The sequence below is a fragment of the Xiphophorus hellerii genome, chromosome 19 (assembly GCF_003331165.1).
Source record: "Xiphophorus hellerii strain 12219 chromosome 19, Xiphophorus_hellerii-4.1, whole genome shotgun sequence".
Lineage (NCBI taxonomy): Eukaryota > Metazoa > Chordata > Actinopteri > Cyprinodontiformes > Poeciliidae > Xiphophorus > Xiphophorus hellerii.
The window spans coordinates 6167036-6189594 of record NC_045690.1 but is presented as its reverse complement, the minus strand read 5'-3'; the positions used below and the strand labels follow the sequence as shown (position 1 = coordinate 6189594).

Below are 22559 nucleotides of genomic sequence, written 5' to 3'. Positions count from 1 at the left end.
TTGATTTTATCTTCCAGTGTTAGTTATATGGCATCATGTAAACTATGTGCTGCAGTAATGGCGGGTTTTACAGTTAAGCACCTTTTTATGATAATCCTTATCGGTATTATTTGCTTTGCTTTGTACGCTTTTCTTTGCAGTTCTCATCCTATCATCCTACTGGATAAGATGAGAACTATCTCAACATCCAATGACTGTTTGTGCCTCTCATCATTTTCCTCTGGCTGCGAAAGGCTTGGGCTTGATTTCTGGCAAATCACCTCACAGACCTGACGCAGGACTCGTTGGAGAATTTTCTTGCTTGTTGTTTTTGCCTCAGTTTGGCTTATAAGACAATAATTACTCACCAAATGTCTTGGGTAAATCAGGAATCCAAGCTGCTTGAGGTTCAGTGTGAAGCTGCTACAGTCAGTGATAAGTTGGGGTCATATGTCCGCTGTTGGTGTTGGTCCACCGTGTCCAAAGGCTGACCAGCTGTTTACTAGCTTCATTATACTGACAAGCTTTATCCACTGCAAAAACACACAATCTTACAGAGTATTTTTTACACGTGAAATAAGACAAAACTACCTTACAAGCAACTTTTCAGCAAGAAATAGGAGCTTGTTCTAAGTAAATAGTTTTTTAATATTCATTAAAAAGTTCTAGGTCCACTGGCAGACGTTTGATCTTATAACAAGATATTTTTCCCATGTTATAAATTAATCGGCCAGTATACTTGTACTTTTTCCTCAATTTTAAATATTGACTTAAACAAGCTCCTGTATCTTGCTGAAAAGTTATTGTAAGTTAGTTTTGTCTTATTTAAAAAAGATATTTGCACCAAAACCTACAAAAATACTTGGTAATATTTTGTGTTTTTGCAGCGTAGAGATGCGTGTGCAGTGCAGTCCATGGACAAACTGTTCAGGAGCTCCATATTTCTGTATAAACATCGTGTTTCATTGTTCTGATGTCATATTCTACTTTTCTTAGAAACAACATTTCTGATTCTTCTCAGCTGAAAGCCATTAACATAAAATAAACAGAAAAAAAACATTTAAAATATACAACTCTGGATGCAGTGAATCTCTAAAATATAGAATTTTGTAACTTTTAGAACTGAATTACTGAAATTAATTAATAGTCCAACAATTTTCTAATTTATTGATTGGTATTGATTTTATCCGTTTATCTTCTGTGCTGTTTTATTGCGTTTTGAATTCAGTATTATAGTTTATCTTAATTATCTCTGATGTTTAGCTCTTTGTTTCAGCTGTGGCTGCTGTTAAAGCGTTTTATACATAAATCTGTTGTTATTAATGATGTACTAATGACTTTGGTAATTAATATTTGATCGAAAATAAGGGAATTTCAGCCGCTATCAATGATACCTGTACTTGTAGCAACACAGTATGACCACAAGATGTCACCCGAGGGCTGCAGTAGAAAAGTCTGTAGAACTGGAAGAAATAATGTCTCCTTTGAGAATAATAATAGAATATGTTTTATGTGTTTTATTTAGACATTTCTTACTTTTAGTCACGAATTTTAATTTAATCTCAAGAACAATAATTTAAAAAAACTTCAAAAACATGATTTATTTTCCGCCTTTCCTTCTGTTTTCTGCGTCCAAAGGAAGCAGCTGCAGCTTCAAGAGTTTTCCCCCTCCAAGTGTAAATGAGAGTACAACATGACTGGGAGGCTGGTGTGAAAGTACATGTGTAAAGAAGTGTGGAGGCGGAGTAACGGCACCAGTTGGGATTTTAAAGGTCTATATTTAAACGATCTGGTCTCCGGTTTCTGCAGCTGTTGCCAAGTTTAAGTTCAGTGATGTTCCTGGTTCACATAGTTCACATAAACCTGCCAAACTCCAAGGTGCAGAGAGAGGGACTGTAGGACAGCCTCCTGTGTTACCGTTGGCTCACAAAGCATCAAACTGCAGTGGTGTCATGAGATAGAAGCACTTGTAAAGTTCAACATTTACACCATGTACTTTCAAATCTTCCAGATCGCAGGCATGACTGAAGCACACCACTAAAAATCGATCCAGAAATATAAATGAAAACGTAGCAGGATGTTGCAGAAATACAAAGAGAACAGCAAAAATGCGGAAAAATATTGTTCCAATGTTTTTTTTTCAATTAATTCACATATTTTCTCAGTCATTGTGTGGATTATGTTTCCAGTTTACAGAAAGCTGGTATTTCAAACAATGTTTCCTGATGGCAGAGATTCGTTGATTCATGCTTATGAGTCATCTTGTTTTTATGCAGTGTTTTTTCTGAAAACAACACTTTCTGTCTGAAAATGATAATTTTCCTGATCTATCTCACCTCCAGACTGATGAAGCAACCTAGAGGTTATACATTTTTCTCCTGTTTTAACTGAAATAATCTTCCACTTTTTCATTGATTTTAAAGTTTAATCGACTTCATTAAGATCCTAATTCTTGCCGAAAAGTTGCCTGCAAGTGACTGTTCTTTGATTTCAAAATATTTGCACTAGAAACTAGACCAAAACTACTTGGTAATATTTTGTTTTTGCAGTGTGTTCTTTAGGCAAATTTTCTTAGATCTGCAAAAACCAACAGTTTCTGTCTGAAAATTATAATTTCTGTGACTTGTCTTGTCTCCAGGCAAGTGTAACTGTAACTAAAATCTTCCAAACTGACCAACATCTAGCTCTTTAGAAGTGAAAACCTACCCATATCATAAACATTTAATCTAAATATTATAAAGTCCAACCAATTGACTATCTCAGGCTGTAACTTATGAGCAGCTCAGCGATCGATTTGGTGGATTTATCTGTGGGTCTGCTGAAGAAGTGCTCGTGTGCCCGGTGGCAGCTTAACAGAGCTTAGCTGGCATACCAGAGCGCATGGCAGGTTGGTGTAGAGCCTGGTAATTACCAGCACCCGCTGACACCATGCTGCAAATGCCCCGCTCAGCTGTGGCAGCACCAGCACAACATTCGGCTCGTTTCTGTCCTGACTGAAATCATCCTCACTGCTGCATGTTTTCTACTAAAACAGAGAACAGAATGGAAACGAGGAAATTCACAGCAACATCAAGTAGGCCTGTAATAAATAATTAATCAAATAATCGCATGATAAATAAAAAAAAACTCAAATCATTTTCATTTGCTTGATTTATCGATTTTCTCTTTTCTCTCTCTCTCTTTATCAAAAATTGAAAGATGAAAGTCTCCAGTTTGGTGCTTCGGTCTCAACTATCCATTTTATTTGTTTTCTTTATTTATTTTGGATATTTCAAATGTCTTCCAGTTCCTGTGTTTAAATATTCATCAGAATTTATAATTAATTTATCTTTCAGAATGTGTTTTTGCCTTTACTTTCCCATTATTACTATTATATTATTTGAAAATTATCTCCAAACAACAATATTATTGTTTATTGCAATAAGTTCTGGGACAATTTATCGTCCAGCAAAATATGTTATTGTGTCACCAAGTATAAACGTTCACAGAGAAAAGTTCTTGAAGTGTTAAAACAAGATTAGCAATAACAACTATAATAATAATAGTAGTAATAAGAACAACAATAATAATGACTTTGTAAAATCCCGTGCAGTCATTAGAAAGATGAGTTGCGATCCAAGGGAAGTGGAACCGAGTCGGATCATTTCCTAAAAATCTCCACCATATGCTCGATTCATCTATGGATTATTATGACGATTAATCAATTAATTGGATAAAAAAGTTGACACATTCTGCAGATTTTTCATGTAAGCATTTTTATACGATGTTAGAAATTGATTAAAATATGCCAATAAACCAATAGTTCAATTCCTTTAAAAAAATAAAAATAAAATAAACATCCAATAACAACGTGAACGCTGTTATTGATTATCTGTAGCAGCAGCTAAGAAAATACTTCTAACATCAACATGTAAAAGGTTCAGCCACTTCTGACTGACTAAACATGAATAAAGTGAATGTCTGATCTGCTGGTTGTTTTTTGGATTAACGGATTAATAACTGGATAGAAAAAGGTGCATAATTTACCAAACTTGAACTAGGTGAGAAATGCCACTTGAGGAGTTTGGGGTAGAACAAATATAATAATTTTTTTTTTCTTTTAGTATCGTAAATGCAACTTGTATGTATTTTTTGTTCAGTTTTGGCTTCAATACTGCTCTGGCTCTGTTGTTTTTATCAGGAAATGCCCTTTTTAAAAAATATGTGCACTCAAGTTAACAATTAGTTGACGTTTATTTCAATAATCGATTCATTATTGTGTACTGAACATTGAAAGAGAATGACCATTTAAAAGCTTTCTCTGCCATCATCTCAGGAACATTTATCTGGATGAGAACGCTGCAAAACACTAAATCTCACCAAGTATTTCAGTCTAGTTTTAAGTGCAAATATCTTAGTACACTTGAAAATAGACAAGAATAACTTAGAAGTAACATTTCAGCAAGAGATGGGGGCTTATTATAAGTCAAAATTCCTTAATATTGATGGAAAAATGCTCCTTTCACTGGCAGATTGTTTCACACAATATATTTTTCTACTGTTACGTGTCCCAGTGAACTGGTATGTTGTTTAAACCAAGAGTAAAGAGTTATTTACGTAAAACAAACTCCTATATCTTGTTAAAAAGTTACTTGTAATTTACACTACAAAACACAAAATCTTACCAAGTATTTCTGATCTACTTTTTAGTGCAAATGTCTTGAAATAAAACAAAACTAACCTAAAAGTAACTTTTCTCAATAATCCTTTAATATTGATGCAAAATTGACTTAATCTCCACTGGTAGATTATTTCACTACATTTTTCTGATGTTATAAGTGAAATAATCTGCTAGTAAACTAGTGCTTTCCATCCATATTTAGGAATTATTTACTTAAAATACACTCCTACATCTTGAAAAAAAAGTTACTTTTAGGTTGGTTTTGTTTTATTTGTGAGGTATTTGCACTAGACTCTGCTTGGTTAGATTTAGTGTTTTTGCAGTGCAGCTCTGAATGAGGAGACAAAAGGAGTTTCTATGTGGATAAACCCTGGAGAAAACGACCTCCGGGGCTGGAGTGGTACGTTTATTCTGGTTGTTTCATGTATTTAGTTGGATGAGGGCTTCACCAAACCCGGGATGTCCTTTTTGTTTCTCCTTGTTCCGTCTTTCTGTCCTGGTCCGTTGCGTTTTCACCGGCTCTCATCTTCCGTCATCTACAGGCTAAAATTGGCCCAGCAGCTTTTCTCTGCTGGACCTTTTGTCCCAGCTCAGGGAGACGTTTGGCACACAGAGGATCGTGTTACAACTTTCATTTCCTGAATGTTTTTCTTTCTTTTTTCTTTTCTTTTTTTGTAGGGAAACCATCCGGGGTATTTTATCCCACCCTGCAGTATTAGGATGAAAAACAAGGGAGGGGGAAGATGGCAGCTCGGATTCAGGCTGATGTCACTCCTGCATCGTCAAACAAAGTCCAAACTTTGTGTGGCTGCAGGGTCCTTGTGAAGAGTAGCTGCGGTTTGGTCACCATGGTGTTGGAGCGGAGGGCGGAGGGGGGCTGTTACTCGAGCTGTTTGTGAGCCTGACGGATGGATGATGCGATGCCCCTCAGGAGTGTGGGATAGATTTCATAATCCCATCTACCACACCGCTTCCTTTTGTTGTGTCTGCACAAAGACATGTCTGGCTCCCCTCGTTGCATGTTCATGTTATTGTCCAAAGAGACAAAACAGCAGCTTAAATTCAAGATATTACTGAAATATTACTGTACACTGAAAAAAACCCATCAGACCTTTCCAAGCATTTTTATCCTAGTTTCTGGTGGAAATATCTTTGGACACTTGAAATAAGATAGAACCAACTTACAAGTAACTTTTCAGTCAGTAATAGGAGTTTGTTTTAAGTAATTAATTCCTTAATATTGATGAAAAAGTAGAGGTTATTTTACTTATAACAAGAATTTTTCCCATGTTATAAAAGAAATAATCTGCTAGTGGAACTAATACTTATTCATCAATATTAAGGAATTAATTACGTAAAATAATCTCCTATTATCTTGCTGAAAAGTTAGTTGCAAGTTTATTTTGTCTTATTTGAACTGTAATAAGATATTTGCAGAAGAAATTAGACCAAAAATACTTAGTAGGTTTTGTGTTTTTGCAGTGCGATCGTTTCCTAACTGAACATATTTTTCTTTACAGTAATTTGAATTTCTGCACGTAATTTAACTATAATCCAGTGTCAGTGACTAATATTTGTTCTTTTTTGTGTTTTTTCTCTTCCTCCATAATTTTTTGTCTCTTTCCTTTTCCATCTATCACCTCTGAAAGTGACATTTGTTTTTCTCGTAAAGCTTTTCTGATCGCGTCCCGGGGCTGAAGTCACTGTTTTGTCTGACTCTGAGAGACTAATGACGCTGACGAATATCATCTTACTGTTGAGGGATCCAAAAATATAGATATCTGACTCTCGGCAACCAGAGATGAGCTTTGTGCCGGTGACGGTTGGTCATGTGATCCTCCGCCTCCTGGACACTTTTCATCTCTGCACGTCCGTTATTGACAGCTAAAGCACGTCTTATCTTGTTTTACGAGTTTCCATCCTCTCTAATACGTTTTTTTAACATTTCCCTCCGTCATTTGGAGGACATATATAACTGGCCTTTATTTGACGCGTAACATGCTATTTAACACCCTCATATTTGGGTTTTTTCTTTTCGGCGTCCTTCCTCCTCCTCTTCCTCCTGGTTTCTGAACTCCAGGTCAGCCATCACTCAGAGGAGTGGAAGAAGGAGATAAATATTTCTTTCAGCCGTGTCACATAGAGGCTTCCTGAATGGCTTCCTGCTGTCTTTGGCTTGCAGCCCTTCGTATCGGCGCAATTAACATTTTCCAGCAAAATGTCAAAGATTTATGGTATAGAAATTTAACTGTTTAGTTACTGTGTGGGATTTACTTTGATCAGTTCTGTTTTCTTAAGAAGCATTCAGGAACATGCAGTCACACACACACACACACACACACACACACACCCACACACACACACACACACAGCCAGGAGCATTGTCAGATCCATGCATCATTGGTAAGAAAATCTCTCTGCCCCCCTACCTTCCACACCACCACCTCCACCCCTCTGAGGCAGACCTGAAAAGATCCTTTTGTCCCTCATCACCCACCCAAACCCTCCCCGTCTCCCTCACCCACCTCCTCTCTCTCTTACACACACACCCACACACACACACACACACACACACCCACCCACACACACACACACAATCCTCATGCAGTTTCTGGTAATAGATACCTGGGACAGTCTTCCCAGTGTGTTTTTTCTTCTTTCTTTAAAGGTGACCTATTAAACTTCCTTGAGTCTATCAGCGATACAAAACATGTTCATTAATTTTTCTTACACTAGATTATGATTAGATAATGATATTTTAGTCAGAATGATCTGTTTCAGAGCCTCCTGCCACTTCAAATCCAAACAATCTGCTGCTTGCCACACCCCCCACGTGAAAATGACTGCAAACAGATTCAAAATTGTACAACTGTATGTCTTTGAAAAGCAGAGGTAGAGCCTCCTGCACAACCAACGAGAATGTGGCAAGTGGTTTCTGGATGGCAAGTCAGCAACAAAAAGCTCACTACAAAAAACACATTGACTTTTTCTTTTTGGTCCACTCTTTAGTGCAAATATCTTAGTGCACTAAAAAAACTGACTTTCAGCAAGACATGAGATGGTGTTTTTGACAGGTTGAGAGGAGTTTTGTTGTATTGCTCAAAAAGACACAAACAGCAACATACATACTTGTAAGTTGAGATATTTGCACTGGAAACTGGACCAAAAATGCTTTCTAAGATTTTGTGTTTTTAAGGTGAACAAACAACCAAAACACTTGTCTTTTCCAGCAGCCATTGTAAAGCGGTAAAACCACCTGACTCAATGTGGTGGAGTTCTGTTTGGGTTGCTAAGCACCGGTGCTGGGCTTCTGGGGTTGCTAGGTAACAGTGCAGCGCCAACGGAATCTGACTTAACAATCGGGAGGTTTTTGATGCGGCTCATTTTCCAGACACCAAAAATAAATAAATAAATAACTTATTGCCAAAAGATGTCTGGATGTTTTTTTTAAGCTCTTGGGTTGTTTTAGAAGCAGTAGAAAACTAAATGGAAGGACAAAAACGTTCAAAATGTACATTTCAATGCAGGCAAGCAGTTCAACCAAAAGGAAAAAAACAAATCTCTGCAGTTTTCTGGATGCTCCAGAGGAAACACTGACCTGAGCTGAGCAGAGCTGGACGGCGCAGGCCACTCTCCATGTTTATTTGCACACGTCAGGGCCCTTCCTGCTGCTGATGTAGAGCCACTGCCACTTACGCCGAAATACCCTGTTGATGACTCGCCGTCTGTTTGCCATCAGCAGCTGTTGTTGCCGGCTCCGGCCGGCCGGCTTCAGTGGGACGCGAAGCTCCAGCTTTGGTCTTCTTCCACTTGCACTTGTTGCTCGTCTGAAGAGACACAAACAACAAAGCGGAGCGGAGACGGCAGAGAGATGCTGATGCGGAAGCAGAGGATCTGAGCTTGATTAAAAGAGTTTCCATGAGAGATTGATTTCCGTCTCCTGGACTTCCTGGAGGAGACGCTGCCTGTCATCCAGGACCAGAGTTGGAGTTTAATCCTCACAGCGTCTGGAAATCTGCCGGCCATGTTTTCATTACATTACGAGGAGTCATGAGTTTTCATGATCACCTGGCTTTTAATTTATCCAAATCTGAAGAAACATGCAGCACTTCTGCATCAGAAGGAATGTTTATACAAAGAATCTCATATAGCTTAACCAGGATTCTCTGGTAAGACATTTTTAATCTCAGTGGGATTTTCCTGGTGAAATAAAAGTTAATAATATCTATTGTTATCCACATTGCATTACATTACAGATCAGTGCCTTTCTTACAAAAACAACCTGTTTTATGTATTTACTCAGAATACAGCTGAAAAAATAACATAAGAAATGAATGGTTTAGTTGTTATTGCTGAGAATATTTACAAAAATTATGTCCAAAATTAAGAAAAGAAAATCAGTGTCATGCATGTTGTTAGTCAGAAAAGCTTGAAAATGCAATCAAAAGCAAAAAAAAAAAAAATTCAAACATTTAAAATAAAAATGCATTCTAATAAGTAATTTAATATATATATATAATCATGTTTATTTTTGTTGGAGTGAATGCCAGCGAATTATAAAATTAGATTTTCTTCCCAAACGTTTGATCTGTCCTGTTTCCGTATCTGTTGAATCCAGCAGAAGAAAAATGCTCAACTTGAAAACCTCATTTAATGCTTTTAATTTTATATTTCAGGCTTTCTTTGATAATATATTCATCCTAAATGCACTAAAGAGCTTTAACGCACCTCCTTCCCCCCTAGCAGAGTTAAAACTCTAAAACAATCACTTCTCCCAACAAACGGCGTAAATATTTACATCCATGTACGACTTTACAGTTACACAGTTTTTATTGTCACTAATTATAAATATTCTGTAATTTAAATGCTCAAATAGACATTAACATTTTTTACATTTTTTTAATTAACCAACTCAGTTGCTAATTCCTCTGGACTGTTTTGATAACTACACTGTATTTATGTTGAAGTTTTGTCCTTACTGTACAGTATTTCTATTCTTTATTATGTTTTTATGTATTTTTTTCTTACTGTTTTTGTGAGTCTATTTGCTTTGAATGTCACTTTGATCCTTCACTAAAGGATATTATTATTCTATTTGCATTTTGGTTTTGGATTAGTGTCAAGATTATTTGTAATTTATGTAAAAATCAACTAATTTTGCTCTTTAAATTGAAATTTGTAGTGTAAATTATGGTGGAAAACATGCTAAATGTGGGTTTGACCAGAAAATTTTGTAAATTATATAAAATAAAAATTTCTGCATGTCAAATATCAAGTATTTATTTTCCGTCACCGTCCTCCTTGTGACTTAAATGTTTGTTTTGTTTTGCAAGAATCACAAGTCTTATGGTGCATCTGTTTTGTTTTGAAATATTTTACATGAAAACAATCTGAGTTTAAAACCATCTAATCTGAGTTTGTGTTGCAACATTTAAACATCATAAGAGATTTTACACTTACAGAAAGACACAAATGAAATCAACGACTTTCTGAGGACGCAGCGAAGCAAAAAGCTGCTTCGATTCTGCGGGAGCAGCGACAGCAGCAGAGGAAAAGCCTGGAAGAGAGCGAGGCCTCCGGGATGCAGAAAACAGCCCGAGGCCCCCTCTGCTGCAGCGGTGGGTGCTGCAGCCCCTCTGCATGCAATCTTTGCAATCAGGCAGTGAGGCAGGCGGCGACTGTTTCAGATTATACTCAGGAAATCCTCGGTGCTCTCTGCTCAAAACAATTTACCCTGACATGAGCAGGGAGGAGAGCAGGCTGTGGGGTGGGGAGCTGCAGAGCTGGAAGTATTATTATTATTATTATTATTATTATTAGGTTTTGTTTGCTTGTATGTTCCTGTAAAGTGTCGGAGTGGCTCTTTCCCATGGCCCCGGAACCGACAGAATAAACTCTGCGAGAGAGGAAAGGAAAACATGGCAGCAAAAAGCCAATGATCCGCAGCGGAAAATGACGAGAGACGGACAAAAAAAAAAAAAAAAAAAAAAAAAGCGCTCCTGTAGCCAAACATGCGTTATGAAGCAGGCTGGGTTTTCAGTGAAAAAAGAAGCGAGCTGGTTCCTGTGTACACAGCGACAGGCAGCTGCTGATGTTGACTCCCTTTTGTTTGAATCTGAATCCACGTCCTTCATAATTTGTTCATTAAATAGCCAATAAACTCTGTCCAGAAAAATAAATCTAATTTTTGCTGAATTCTTTTTTTTAAAATACTGTTTTTTTATATTTCTCAATCCATACTAAATGCACAAATAACACGGAGACAGATGCATTAATTTTGTTTTATTGGAAACTAATTACCATGGCTCTAATGAAAACGACTCCTCCTAGTTTCCATCGCAAGAAGTTGCTATAATTGTTTTTGTTGTTTTAACAAAATATCATAAATTAAGCAGGTGGTTGATCCTGTTAAGTGTTTCTTGAGTTAAGAGGGAGTTTTCAGGAAAAACAAAAAATAAAACATCCATTCAGCGGATGAAGAATAAGCGCATTAAGGAGTTTTGCTCTAACCAAAATTTAACGACAGACAGTCAGTCTATATTATAAGGTAGGCTACTATAGTGTTATTTTTTTCATACATGTCTTCAATCTGATCCACGCGTCAGTTCTTCCTCTTCGGTTGTTTTGGTTTTTCTGGTTTTATCATGGCGGGCTCTTTAAGAGCCCAAATCCACAAGACTGGAGGTTAGAGGTCCCAACAAGGAGTCCTGCAGCTGGTGCGGGTGTCCGTGCATGCCGTGCACCGGCTGTGGGGCCCCCAGCCCGGACATGGGGTAAGCGGAGGCCCCGGGGTGGCTCATGTTGCCCTGGAGCAAAAGCGCAGAGTTCTGGTCGGGGCTCTGGGGCGGAGAAAACTCGTCCTCCGAGCTGGACATGAGAGACTTTCCTCCGTCCAGAGGGGACAGCTGGTTCTGTTTGTTGCCGCCTGCGTTGCTATTCTCGCTGTTCTCTCTGGAAATTACAACAAAAAAAGGCAGAAAAATGCTCATTCATGTGAAAAGAAATACTTTTTTTTTTTTTAACTATTTAATGTTCAACAAACCTTTCTTTAAAAAAAAAATCCACGCTGATTTTTATTACTGATCCACGTCAAAAACAAATTTATTCTTCTTATTATTATTATAATTATTATTATTTCATTTGGCAAATTGATCATTTTGTTGTTTCCTCCCTATTCGATTAATCGCAGGAGCTGTTCAATTTATGAAATGGTATACAAATAAACAAAATAAACCTTTTTCACATTAAAAAAGTCATATTTCTAAAGTCATTTTAGATCTAAACAAATATCTGAAGCGTCTCAGCTGACATAATAATAATAATATTTACTCAGCTTCATTCCCACAATCACATGACCATGTCCTGTTTTTAATTAATCTGAAATAAAAATGTAAAAAAATAAAATGATGACCAATACTTCACTAACTCTATATAAAAAGCCCCATTTCACCTCTTTTTTTTAATCGTGTTTTGTCCTTTATGTTGATGCTAAGTCAGAATAACTTCCAGACACTGAAAGCTGAAGTTACTTTTGAAAGAAATTGGAAACATTTCTATGAAATCTCAGGTGTTTGTTGTATAATTCCGGTAATAAGAGGCGCTGTCTTCAAAATGCTATCAGAAGAAAACCGTATTAGAGTTAATCTTCCATGTTTAAGTGCTTTTAACTACAGCATGAATTTGTTTTTTTTTGTTGTTTTTTTACGTTTTTGAAATGAGAGCAGTTTTGTGCTCCGTGGCAGCTGAACGCACCTCTCCTTGGCCTCGGCGGCTCTGTCCCTCTGCCGTCTGTTTTTGAACCAGTTGCTGACCTGCGTGGTGGTCAGTCCCGTGGCCTCTGCCAGCTCCCTCTTTTCCCTCGGGGACGGGTACGGGTTGTGCGTGTACCACTCCCGCAGGACTCCCCTGGACTTCTCCTTGAAGCAGTAGCTGGTCTCCTCGCCGTCCCAGATCGTGCGCGGCAGCGGGAATTTCCTCCGGACCCGGTACTTCCCCACGGCTCCGAGCGGCCGGCCGCGCAGCTTCTCCGCCTCCACGTAGTGCGCCTTGAGCCAGAGCTGCTGCAGCTTCGGGTGGTTGTGCGGAGAGAACTGGTGGCTCTCCAGGATTTTGTAAAGCTCTCTAAAGTTCCCGCGGTGAAACGCCACCACCGCCTTGGCTTTCAGGACGCTCTCGTTCTTGTGGAGGTGATCGCAGGCGGGCAGAGACCACAGGAAGCGGCCGAGCCTCTCCAGGTTTCCTCCTTGCTGCAGCACCTCGCAGACGCACGCCACTTGCTCCTGCGTAAACCCGAAGGACGGTAATATCGACATGATAAGCTCCTCCACCGAAAACCCCTGGAATCCAAAGCGATTTCAGATCGTCCCGAAGTTTCTTAAATCCACCGCAGTCCCGTCCACGCTGCGCAGATCTGTGCGGGCAATCCGCTCCTCCGCAACCCCTGATGCGCGCAGCAGATTGGGATGTTGATTGTTGGGACAATTTGTTCCTGTTGGAGATATGTCAGGCTTAAAGGGAGCCTGTGCGTCTTGATGATTGGCTCTCCCTCTGCCCTGCACCCTGTACAGCAGAGCAGGACTGAGTTTGCAGCTCCGTTTCCTCCCCAGAGGCAGTGCGTCAGGGGCTGAAATAGGAGCGCAGCCCACCTCCCGCCCCCACAGTCCCTCTGCCGCTGCAGCTGAGGGAGCAGAGCGGCACCTAAACACAAATCAATTATTACACAGCTCTTAAAAACACACTCTAGATTATAACTTCTGAAAAATAATGATGCATGCCACGGAGGTGAGTGAAAAACTCCCCTCAGCACAGACCATGAAAGGATCTGTGACGTCTACAGTTATGAATAGGGATACAAGCGAAGAAATAATCGATTATATTAATGTTGAATATATGATGTGGTGGAGATGAACGACTTAAGAGAACTGACTTCTTCCAGAACTTGTAGCTTTGACCCGTTTACTGCTTAATGTGGCCCAAACCAAACACAAGCAAATTGAGCATTTTGTTGTTTCCTCCCTCTTCGATTAATCGCAGGAGCTGTTTATTTTATGAGGTGGTATAACTTAATAAGTTCCTATGATAGGTGGGTCCATTACGCGCTTATTTATGAGCAACCTATACAACCTGCCAAAGGAGTTATGGGCCATAGACCACCAGAAGGAAACCAGCCACTTAAAGGGAGAGTGTGCGCATGTGTGAGTGTGAGAGTCTGGCATAAAACACCACATGTTTAAAAACTGCGAGATTTGGCAAAAGAATTGGGTAAATATCTTCATTTAGGGAAAATTCAGGATATGTAAAGAACTTAAACAAAGAGTGAGATGTAAAGCGCTGATGTAATTTTTCTAATGCGTGTAAAACTGAAGAACAGGAGAAATAAATGAATTTCTGCGTCACAGCAGGACTTTTCCCCCTTCGCCTGCTGTGCGCATTTATATTTCAGAGATTAGACGGGCACCACACTGGCTCCAGTGTTTTCTGTGGGCTGAAACACTAAACCAATCCATTAGTAAATGAGTTCTGAGCCACACTGGTTCTTGGTGGTGCAGTTGTTGGTTTGAGCCTCACGGATCACGTTTCTTTATCTGCACCAAAAGTCTGAAACAGAATTCCCGTTCAGCATTCATCCCGCATAACTGTGCGCTTTATTGAGGGTTTTTTAAAATTTATCCTTCTCCAAAATATTTTAAAACTCATTTTATAGAATAGAGTCAAGGCAGTTTTCAGGTGTAAACGAGTTAAAAGACCTATAATGGATAATCTTGTGCTTGTTAATTATTCTAACAATTTGTAGAGAAATTATATACATAAAACTTCTGAATTAATCTAGTTTACAATAAGGCTCCATTTATAGATGGCTGATAATAAATGTTATAAATTGATCTATATAAACACTTTATAAATCATTAGTGTCTCTTATACATTAAGTAAGGGTGAGAAGGAGATTATATCCTAAAATTTACATTTATAAAAGCTTAGTATAACACTAAAGAGAAACCGCAGGTCTCCTCCTCACCATTAATTAATCAATTAAGTCGATTAATCAAGTGTATTTGTGCAGCACATTTCAGCATTTCAATGGGCTTTACATCATAAAACCACTAAATTAAAAAAATTAAAGCAACACACAGTGAACAATTGAGAAACTTTACATTTTAACCACCGCCATCAGCAAAACCATCAATACACGTTCAATATATTGATCAATGCTCCATTTATTAATGCATAATAGACGGTTATTAATGATTTATAAAGTGATTACATGTGATTTAGTACACAAATATTTATGAAATATTTATTAGCCATCTTACTGTAAAGTGATAATGGATACACAATTTATATATACGTCTTTTGTAAAATTCTTGAAATAATACTAAATAAATTCATGTGTTTCATTTGATTTCTTTTAATCAATATATATATATATAATGTTGTTTCAATGAGGGGATTTTTTGTGTGCATAAAACTAGGTGTGAAATGCGTGTGTTTGCGCAGGACACGTTGCGTGGACTGCAGTGGGCTCCGGCTGCGTCTCGGCTGTGTAAAACCTCAGTGCTTCAGTAAATGAGCTGTCTGATGGGCGCCTCTCGGGTTTCTCTAATATCTCTACCACATTGCGCCGCGCCTCCTCCTTTAACCCCCGCAGCCCGGGGGGCCAGATTATTTCAAGATGTGGGCTCTCCGCCTCCTCCACTGCGGCGGCCAGCGCTGCCTTCTCACAACCCGGACACGTAAAGCAATCCCGGGGCAGTCGATCACTCGGAACTGCTCTCGGAAAGAGGCTTACATGCAGAAAGGATTCATTTCTCCCTCTCTCTTCTCTCTCTGGACTCTTTATTAACTTTTAAAAAACGAGCACAATGGCAGCTGTTGTGCTGCTGAAATCTTAGATGTTCAGATTTTAGGAAGTCAGAACATTTTCATCATGAAATAAAAAGAGTAAATCAACCATTTATCCTAAAGTGGTTTTCACAGGTTTGAGCTGGGCAGAAATTTAAGAGTTTACAGAAATCATAGCGATAGTCTATTTATTTATTTATTTATTTAATTTGCAATTAAAGAAAAAAGAGAAGGAGATGATGAAAGATGAATAAAAAAGGAAATCGGCTCTTAAAAATGTCACCCTGAAACAAAACCGTACTTTTCTTTATTTTTCTTCTTTTTATGAATGGAGCACAACTTGAATGAATTATATGTGATAGCAGATAGCGTTAGACTCAAAACAAACATCCGTCCTCAAGTTTCTTACCATTAAACGTCTTCTCTCATTTATTTCCCTAAATAAAATGGGCAAACAGCGCGTCATTTTTGCTATTTCTAAGGAAAATAACTAGAAATGCTGGAGTGGAGACATCCAGAGAAGAGGGAAAAGGTGCAGCTCCTTCCATCAAAACAAAACACAACTGTTGACATGAGTGAGTTAAATGAAATTGGAGCTGCAATTATCAGCTTAACAGAGTTTCCTGTCATGTTGGAAAATTAGACCTGGTACAAGTGCGCTGGGGTTAGACCCCCCCTTCCCTGCACCATCAAAATCATTACGCATTTCCTCAGAGGGCCCACCTCCACAAATATGCAATTAAGAGGCGGCTTTTACAGAGCTCTGCCTCGATAAACACACCCGGGTGTGCAGATGAGGACATTTGTTTTAAAGAGGCTCCGTTTTCTGGCTGCGGGGCTGATAAATAAACAAACGAGGCAGGCGGACAAACACAAACAAACAAAATGAAGGATTTAAACGCGGCTGAAATGAGATGTGGGTGCTGGCAGGGAGGGGGCGCTGCGCAGTCACACAGTCGTTCTCCGGGCTTGTTGGCGGTTCAGGAGTCGTGCGGCAGCTGTGATCCTCTCTGGTCATCCGGGCTCCTGCTCCTGTTACAGCCTGCTGGTTTCTCTTTGGGAAACACCTCTGACGGCCCTGATGCTGCCTCACAGCTGCTGCCTCCTCCTCCACACATGCACGCTTAAAACTGTCCGCATGAGTTATGCTTTCTGCCCCATGCCATCCAGGACAAATCGGTGAATCATGCGCTGGTTGCATGCTTGCAGCTGAGTGACGGGCGACAGCAGACAGTCGCTTGAGTCAGGAAATCCTCCCAACTGCTGTCCGACTGTTAGAGGTGACCTACTGAGAACAGTTTAGGATCCACACAAAACATGTCCGTTACATTTTTTTATTTTATTTTACACAAAATCCTTCTTTCACTGCAAAACACACAAAATCTAACCAAAAGTCTTGGGTTGAATTTTTAGTGAAAATATCTTTGTACATTAAATGAGACAAAACTAACTCTAAAGTAACTTTTTAAGAAAATGTAGAAGCTTGTTGTAAGTAAACAATTGCTTATTACTTCTATTAATCTACCTCTGGTAGATTATTTGACTTATAAAATACATTTTTACATTTTATCTGAAATAATCTACCAGAGGAACTACAACTTTTTAATCAATATTAAGGAGTTATTTACTTTAAAACTAGCTCAAATGTATTGTTAAAGGGTCACTTGTAAGTTAGTTTAGTCATATTTTAAGTATACTAAGACATTTGTGGTAGAAATTAAACCAAAAATAGGCAAGATTTTGTGTTTATGCAGCTGTTTTCTTACGTCTTGTAACTTTAAATCCTAATAAGCGACTTCTGGCCACGCCCCTCACTCCATGTTTACACTGGCACAAAATGGCTGCTAACAGAATGCGCAATTATACAACTGTGGATCTTAGAAAAGCAGACGTAGAGCCTCCTGCACAGCCAACAACAATGTAACAAGTGGTTACATTGGAAATGAACAACAACAAAAAAATTGTTTTCCAGCAGCCATTGTACAGCGCATATCATGGTTGACCGAATGTGCGAAAGCCCAGCTTGGGTTGCTAGGTAACTATAGGAGTTACCTAGCAACCTCTAGAGTTCTGGGGTTGCTAGGTAACTGTGTATTAACTATAGATTGTGTCTCAACAATAGTTTTTCTTTAAATGGCTCGTTTTCCAGACACCAAAAAAGGATAAAAAATTACTTACTGCCAAAAAAAACAGCTGGATGGGTTTTTTTTGTAAACACTTGGGTTGTTTTTATAAGCAGTAGAAATCAAAATGGAAGTATAAAAACATACAAAATGTGTATTTTGTGTAATACTTTCCCTCTAAAACAATACATTTGATTCCGCCGCTGAGTATCGGAGCAAACAGACGATGTTTCTGGCAGAACCAGGTTGGTTAAAAGTGGTGGGTCTGCAGCCGGCTGGTACCCGCTGACCCCTTGCCCTCTCATTAGTGGGACGTAGAGTGGTGGAGTACCTTGCTCCCCAGGTCATGTTACATGTGGCTTGCAGTCTGCTGCGCCGCATTAAATGTCAGCTTTGAAACCATCTGAAAGATCAGGGGTCAGTGTTTTTAATAAGGCCAAAGTTCTGGGAGGAGCTCCCTCTCTTTTACAGCTCAGGTTTTATGTTTTTCAATTTAAATTGTGGACAAAATGACCCACTGATTCAAAGATATAGGATTATCCCGGTTTTTCTGGTTTTCATCTTTGTTCTGCTGAACACAAAAGGTTGAATTTGGAGTTTTTCCTCTGGCCTCCTCCCCGTGAGAGCCACAGACTGTGGAGCCTCTGCTGCAAATGGGAATATTGTTCTGGGCTCCAACAAAGCTGTTTTCACCCTCTTCAATATTACAGGAGGAGTCACCCGATACCCAACAATCAGCTAATCCACTGCCCATGGCGACGAGGTCACCTGTGCACAGGTAACTTTATCCTGGGTGCCTGCCTCTCCCTCCCTGTTTCCCGCTATAGTTGCTGCCATTTCCCCCTCCCTCCTTCACCGCACCTCAACGGTGAGCACAGACAAGCAGCCTCTGTTTATTTAGGTCAGCCGTTAGATCTTATCCCACGAATCCACAGAGAAAAACACTTCTGAACATTAAAAAATAAAATTTCTGCCTCCGTCTTGTCTCTCTGCCCAGGTCACACCAGGTCTACAAATAAATTAGTAGACATGAAATGAGACAAAACTACATTAAGAGTAACTTTTCAGTAAGAAATAGGAGCTAGTTTTAAGTAAGTAATTCTTAATTGATAAAAGAAAGAACAAGTTCCACTGCAAGGGCAAACAAATTCCTCTGAGGATTAATGTCCAAAAAAGCATCCAGAAAGTTTTACCAAGGGGTGTACCGCAGGGCTCTCTACTTGGGCCACTTCTTTTTCACTTTATCTCCATGATGCTGAGGGCTATCCTTTAAAAATATTATTTAACTTATAAAAAGACATTTTTCCCATGTTATAAATAAAATAATCAACCAGTGGAAATAGTACTTTTTATTGTTATTATATATTGCTGGAATGTTACTTTTACATTTGGTTTTTAGTTTTCTCCTTCAGAAATTCACTGCAAAAACACAAAATATTACCAACTATATTTTGGTAATATACTTACCAAAAGTAAGCATATTACTTACTTTTGGTACTTTTAGATATTTGAAAGTAGTGCAAATATTTCAGTACACTTGAAATAAGACAAAACTAACTTAAAGGAAACTTTTGAGCTTGTTTTAAGTAATTCCTTAATATTGATGAAAAGTTTCCAGTTCCACTGGCAAATTATTTCTTTTATAACATGGAAAAAATGTCTTGCTATAAGTGAAATAATCTGCTAATGGAACTAATAATTTTTCATCTATATTAAGAAATGTTGACTTTAAAACAAGCTCCCAATTTTTGCTGAAGAGTTACTTGTAAGTTAAGATATTTGCACTAGAAGCGAGACTAAAACTACTTGGTCAGATTTTGTGTTTTTGCAGTGTGGGAGGAGTTTTGTTTGTATTGTTCAAAAAGACAAAAAATAAAAACCAGCACCCTATGTACAAGACATTACTGAATAAATTATTTTAAAAGTAATTATCGATTCTAAACAAGCTCCCGTATCTTGCTGAAAATGTATTTGTATGTTAGTTTTGTCTCATTTCAAGTGTAGAGAGATGATTACACTAGAAAATATCTGGTAAGATTTTCTGTTTTTGCAGTGTGGACACGAGTTGAAACGGGAAATTTACAGTAAATTCCCCCAAATTTGCAGGAAGAGCTGAGTGAGTGACAGCAGCTCACATGTGGGGTTTGGCCTTCGTTTCAGGGGGAAAAGCTTTTGGTTTGGCCTGAGCTGAGGGAAGTTTTTGGACCTCCCACCCAAATGGAGCTTTACTTCTGGAAATCTCATTGCTGTTTATTTGAATTACAGAGGCTGAGATGAGAAAAGGAGGCCTAATGAAGTCCAGGTTGTCGAGCATGTGCAAACCATCACCACAGGTCTGCAGAAAGCTGCAGAAGGCTTGCTGGATTACTTCCCCCCTCGCCGTCCTTTCAATCTGGCAACGCTGGACTTTTAAATATCAGGAGGACATGTGCTTTCTGTTGTAAACTCACATTCCTTACAGGCTTACTGTGTCGCTAAAATCTCCATTATCCCATATTGTTATCAGTCATCGTAAAATCACATACGCAGCAGGAATAAAACAGCCTTCTTCTTCTTCTTCTTTTCTACGTTTTTATAAATATAAACTTTTATTGCAGTACGTAGATTTAGAAAAATACATTCACATAATTTCAGATAACAAACATATAATTCAAGCTAAGATAAAAAAACAAACAAACAAAAAACAACAACAAATAAAGACTTTTTGCTCATAATTTTTGGTTTATACCATTAAAGCACTGAGGATACTTTCACTGAAAGGTCGGCTCAGACATCCTGAAGACGGGAAGGCATGAAAACATGTGATGAGTTGGCTGTAGGGCTGAAATGTGTTAATGTAAGAACCTCGGGTCCTGTTGGGAAAACTGTTGGACAAATGGCCTCAGCGCTCCTTCAGTTAAAGGTCACCTATCCTGCTTCCATCAACAGGTTAGGATGGGTTAAAACAAAAACTGTCTGTCACATTTTCTGCACAAAATCATTCTTAGATGAAGAGATTTTAGTCAATTTTGAGCTCCTGTAAGAATGAGCTTGTTTTAGGGTCTCTGTCATTTTAAATCCAAATAAGCTGCTGCGGGCCACGCCCCCAACTCAATGTTTACACTCACACATGAAAATGGCTGCCAACAGATGGGCAATTATACAACCGTACATCTTTGAAAAGCAGAAGTGGAACCTTCTGCGTAGTCAACAAGAATGCAGGAAGTGGTTTCTGGATGGTAAATCAATAACAAAGCACTTGTTTTTTTTTTTCTTTCTAGCAGCCATTGTGCAGCGGATACAGCCGTAAAACCAGCTGACCAAACATGCTGGAGCTCCACATGGGTTGCTAGGCTAACGGTGTAATGCCTGTAAAAATGTGACTTTTTGAAATGTCTCACTTTTCAGACACCAAAAAAATTAACTTCTTGTCAGAAAAATGGGTTTTTTATTGTGCTGGGCTGTTTTTAGAAGCAGTGGAGACCCAAATGTGAATTTTGCATAATAGGTCCCCTTTAAGGAGGCTGCAGACCTCTGAAGCTCATTTCTGTTCCACTTTGACTGAATCCCTCACAGAAAATGTTAAAAGGCACTCGTATTAATGAAATGGTTTGACGCTGTGCAAAGATAAATGATTTCAGTCATTTTTTAAACCTGAAGCCGTTTCAGCCTGGCTTTATTTTAAAGCCAGTTAAATCCCTCGGGTTCCTACATATTTCATGTAGAAATTCAGGAGTTTTCCAAACTCAGCTTTTTATGTTCATTTTAAAATATAAAACACAAAAGAGTCACTTTGGATTTACTTTCTACAGTGGAGAAGCTTTGAATACGGAAACAAAGACACAATTAAAGAAAGGAGACATTGAAGGAAGAATGAAGGATACAAGGGTGGAAGAAAAGGAAAGAAATCATTAAAGAAAACAATAAAAGGTGCAAGGAAGTAAAGGAGTAAAGTTACTTAGGAGACAAGGAAGGAAGGGAGAAGGACACTAGCATGGAAGAAAAGAAAGGACACAAGGAAGGAAGGAAAACAATGAAGGAAATAACAAAAGGATACAAAGGATAGAGTAACTTAGGAAACAAGGGAGCAAAGAAGGAAGGAAAGAAGACAAAGAAGGAAGAATTAAAGACCCAAGAATGGAAGAAAAACATGAACGATGCCAATGAAAGACACAACAAAATAAAGAAAGGACACAATGAAGGATGTTAGATAGAAAACGAAGAAGGACAGAAGAAAGGAAGGATGACCAAGAAACGATGCAAGGACACAATACAAGATGTTAGGTAGAAGATGAGGAAGGAAAGAAAGATGTAGGACACAAAGATGAAAGAAAACATGAAAAACATCAATGAAGGATGCAAGGAAATAAAGAAAGGACACAATAAAGGAAGTTAGGTAGGAGGTAAGGAAAAGATAAAAGGGAGGAACAAGAGAGGAAAGGAAGGAAGGATACTACATTTAGATAGTGGGATGGGTAAAAAGTCTGGAAAAACAAATATTTCTCCAAAAATCTTATTTTCTTTTGCTCATCCAACTTATCCACACTTGGGAAAAAGACTGAATTCAAACTCCAAACTTCTCCCGTCTCTGCAGGAACCCTGAAGCTGTAGCGTTATAAACAACTCAGGATGAAAGACGTCATCACTTCTGTGTTTGTGTCATGAGCTGATGATGGGACTGGAAACAGGAGCCAGGGCTGCAGCAGCGGTCATTTCTTCTGGACGAGCCGCGCATGGCAACCCGTACATTTCTTCTGGACGAGCAGCGCATGGCAACCCGTCCAGCACAGTGGTTGTTTCAAACATTGTAATGCCATGGTGGTAGAGCAAATGCCAAACAAGAAACAAGCTGTTGGGTATTTTTAGCCGTCGAAAGGCACATTTGTCTTCACTCTTCCACAGTCAAGGTTTCTAATAGGTTATAAATTGCAAAAGCAGCATTTTGTATGGACTTGAGAAGCTTTTAGAGACATTAAAAT

General features: G+C 38.8%; 1 protein-coding gene across 1 annotated transcript; it reads right to left on the bottom strand.

Annotated features, from left to right (window-relative positions):
• Positions 1 to 10904: 10904 nt before the first annotated feature.
• Positions 10905 to 13249, bottom strand: LOC116709570 (homeobox protein six1b). The gene is made up of 2 exons (XM_032548199.1): positions 12392 to 13249; positions 10905 to 11590 (listed from the first exon to the last, which is right to left on the bottom strand). Exons 1-2 carry the CDS (start codon positions 12949 to 12951, stop codon positions 11296 to 11298), a joined length of 855 nt encoding a protein of 284 aa, XP_032404090.1. The 5' UTR covers positions 12952 to 13249; the 3' UTR covers positions 10905 to 11295.
• Between the last annotated feature and the right edge of the window lie 9310 nt (positions 13250 to 22559).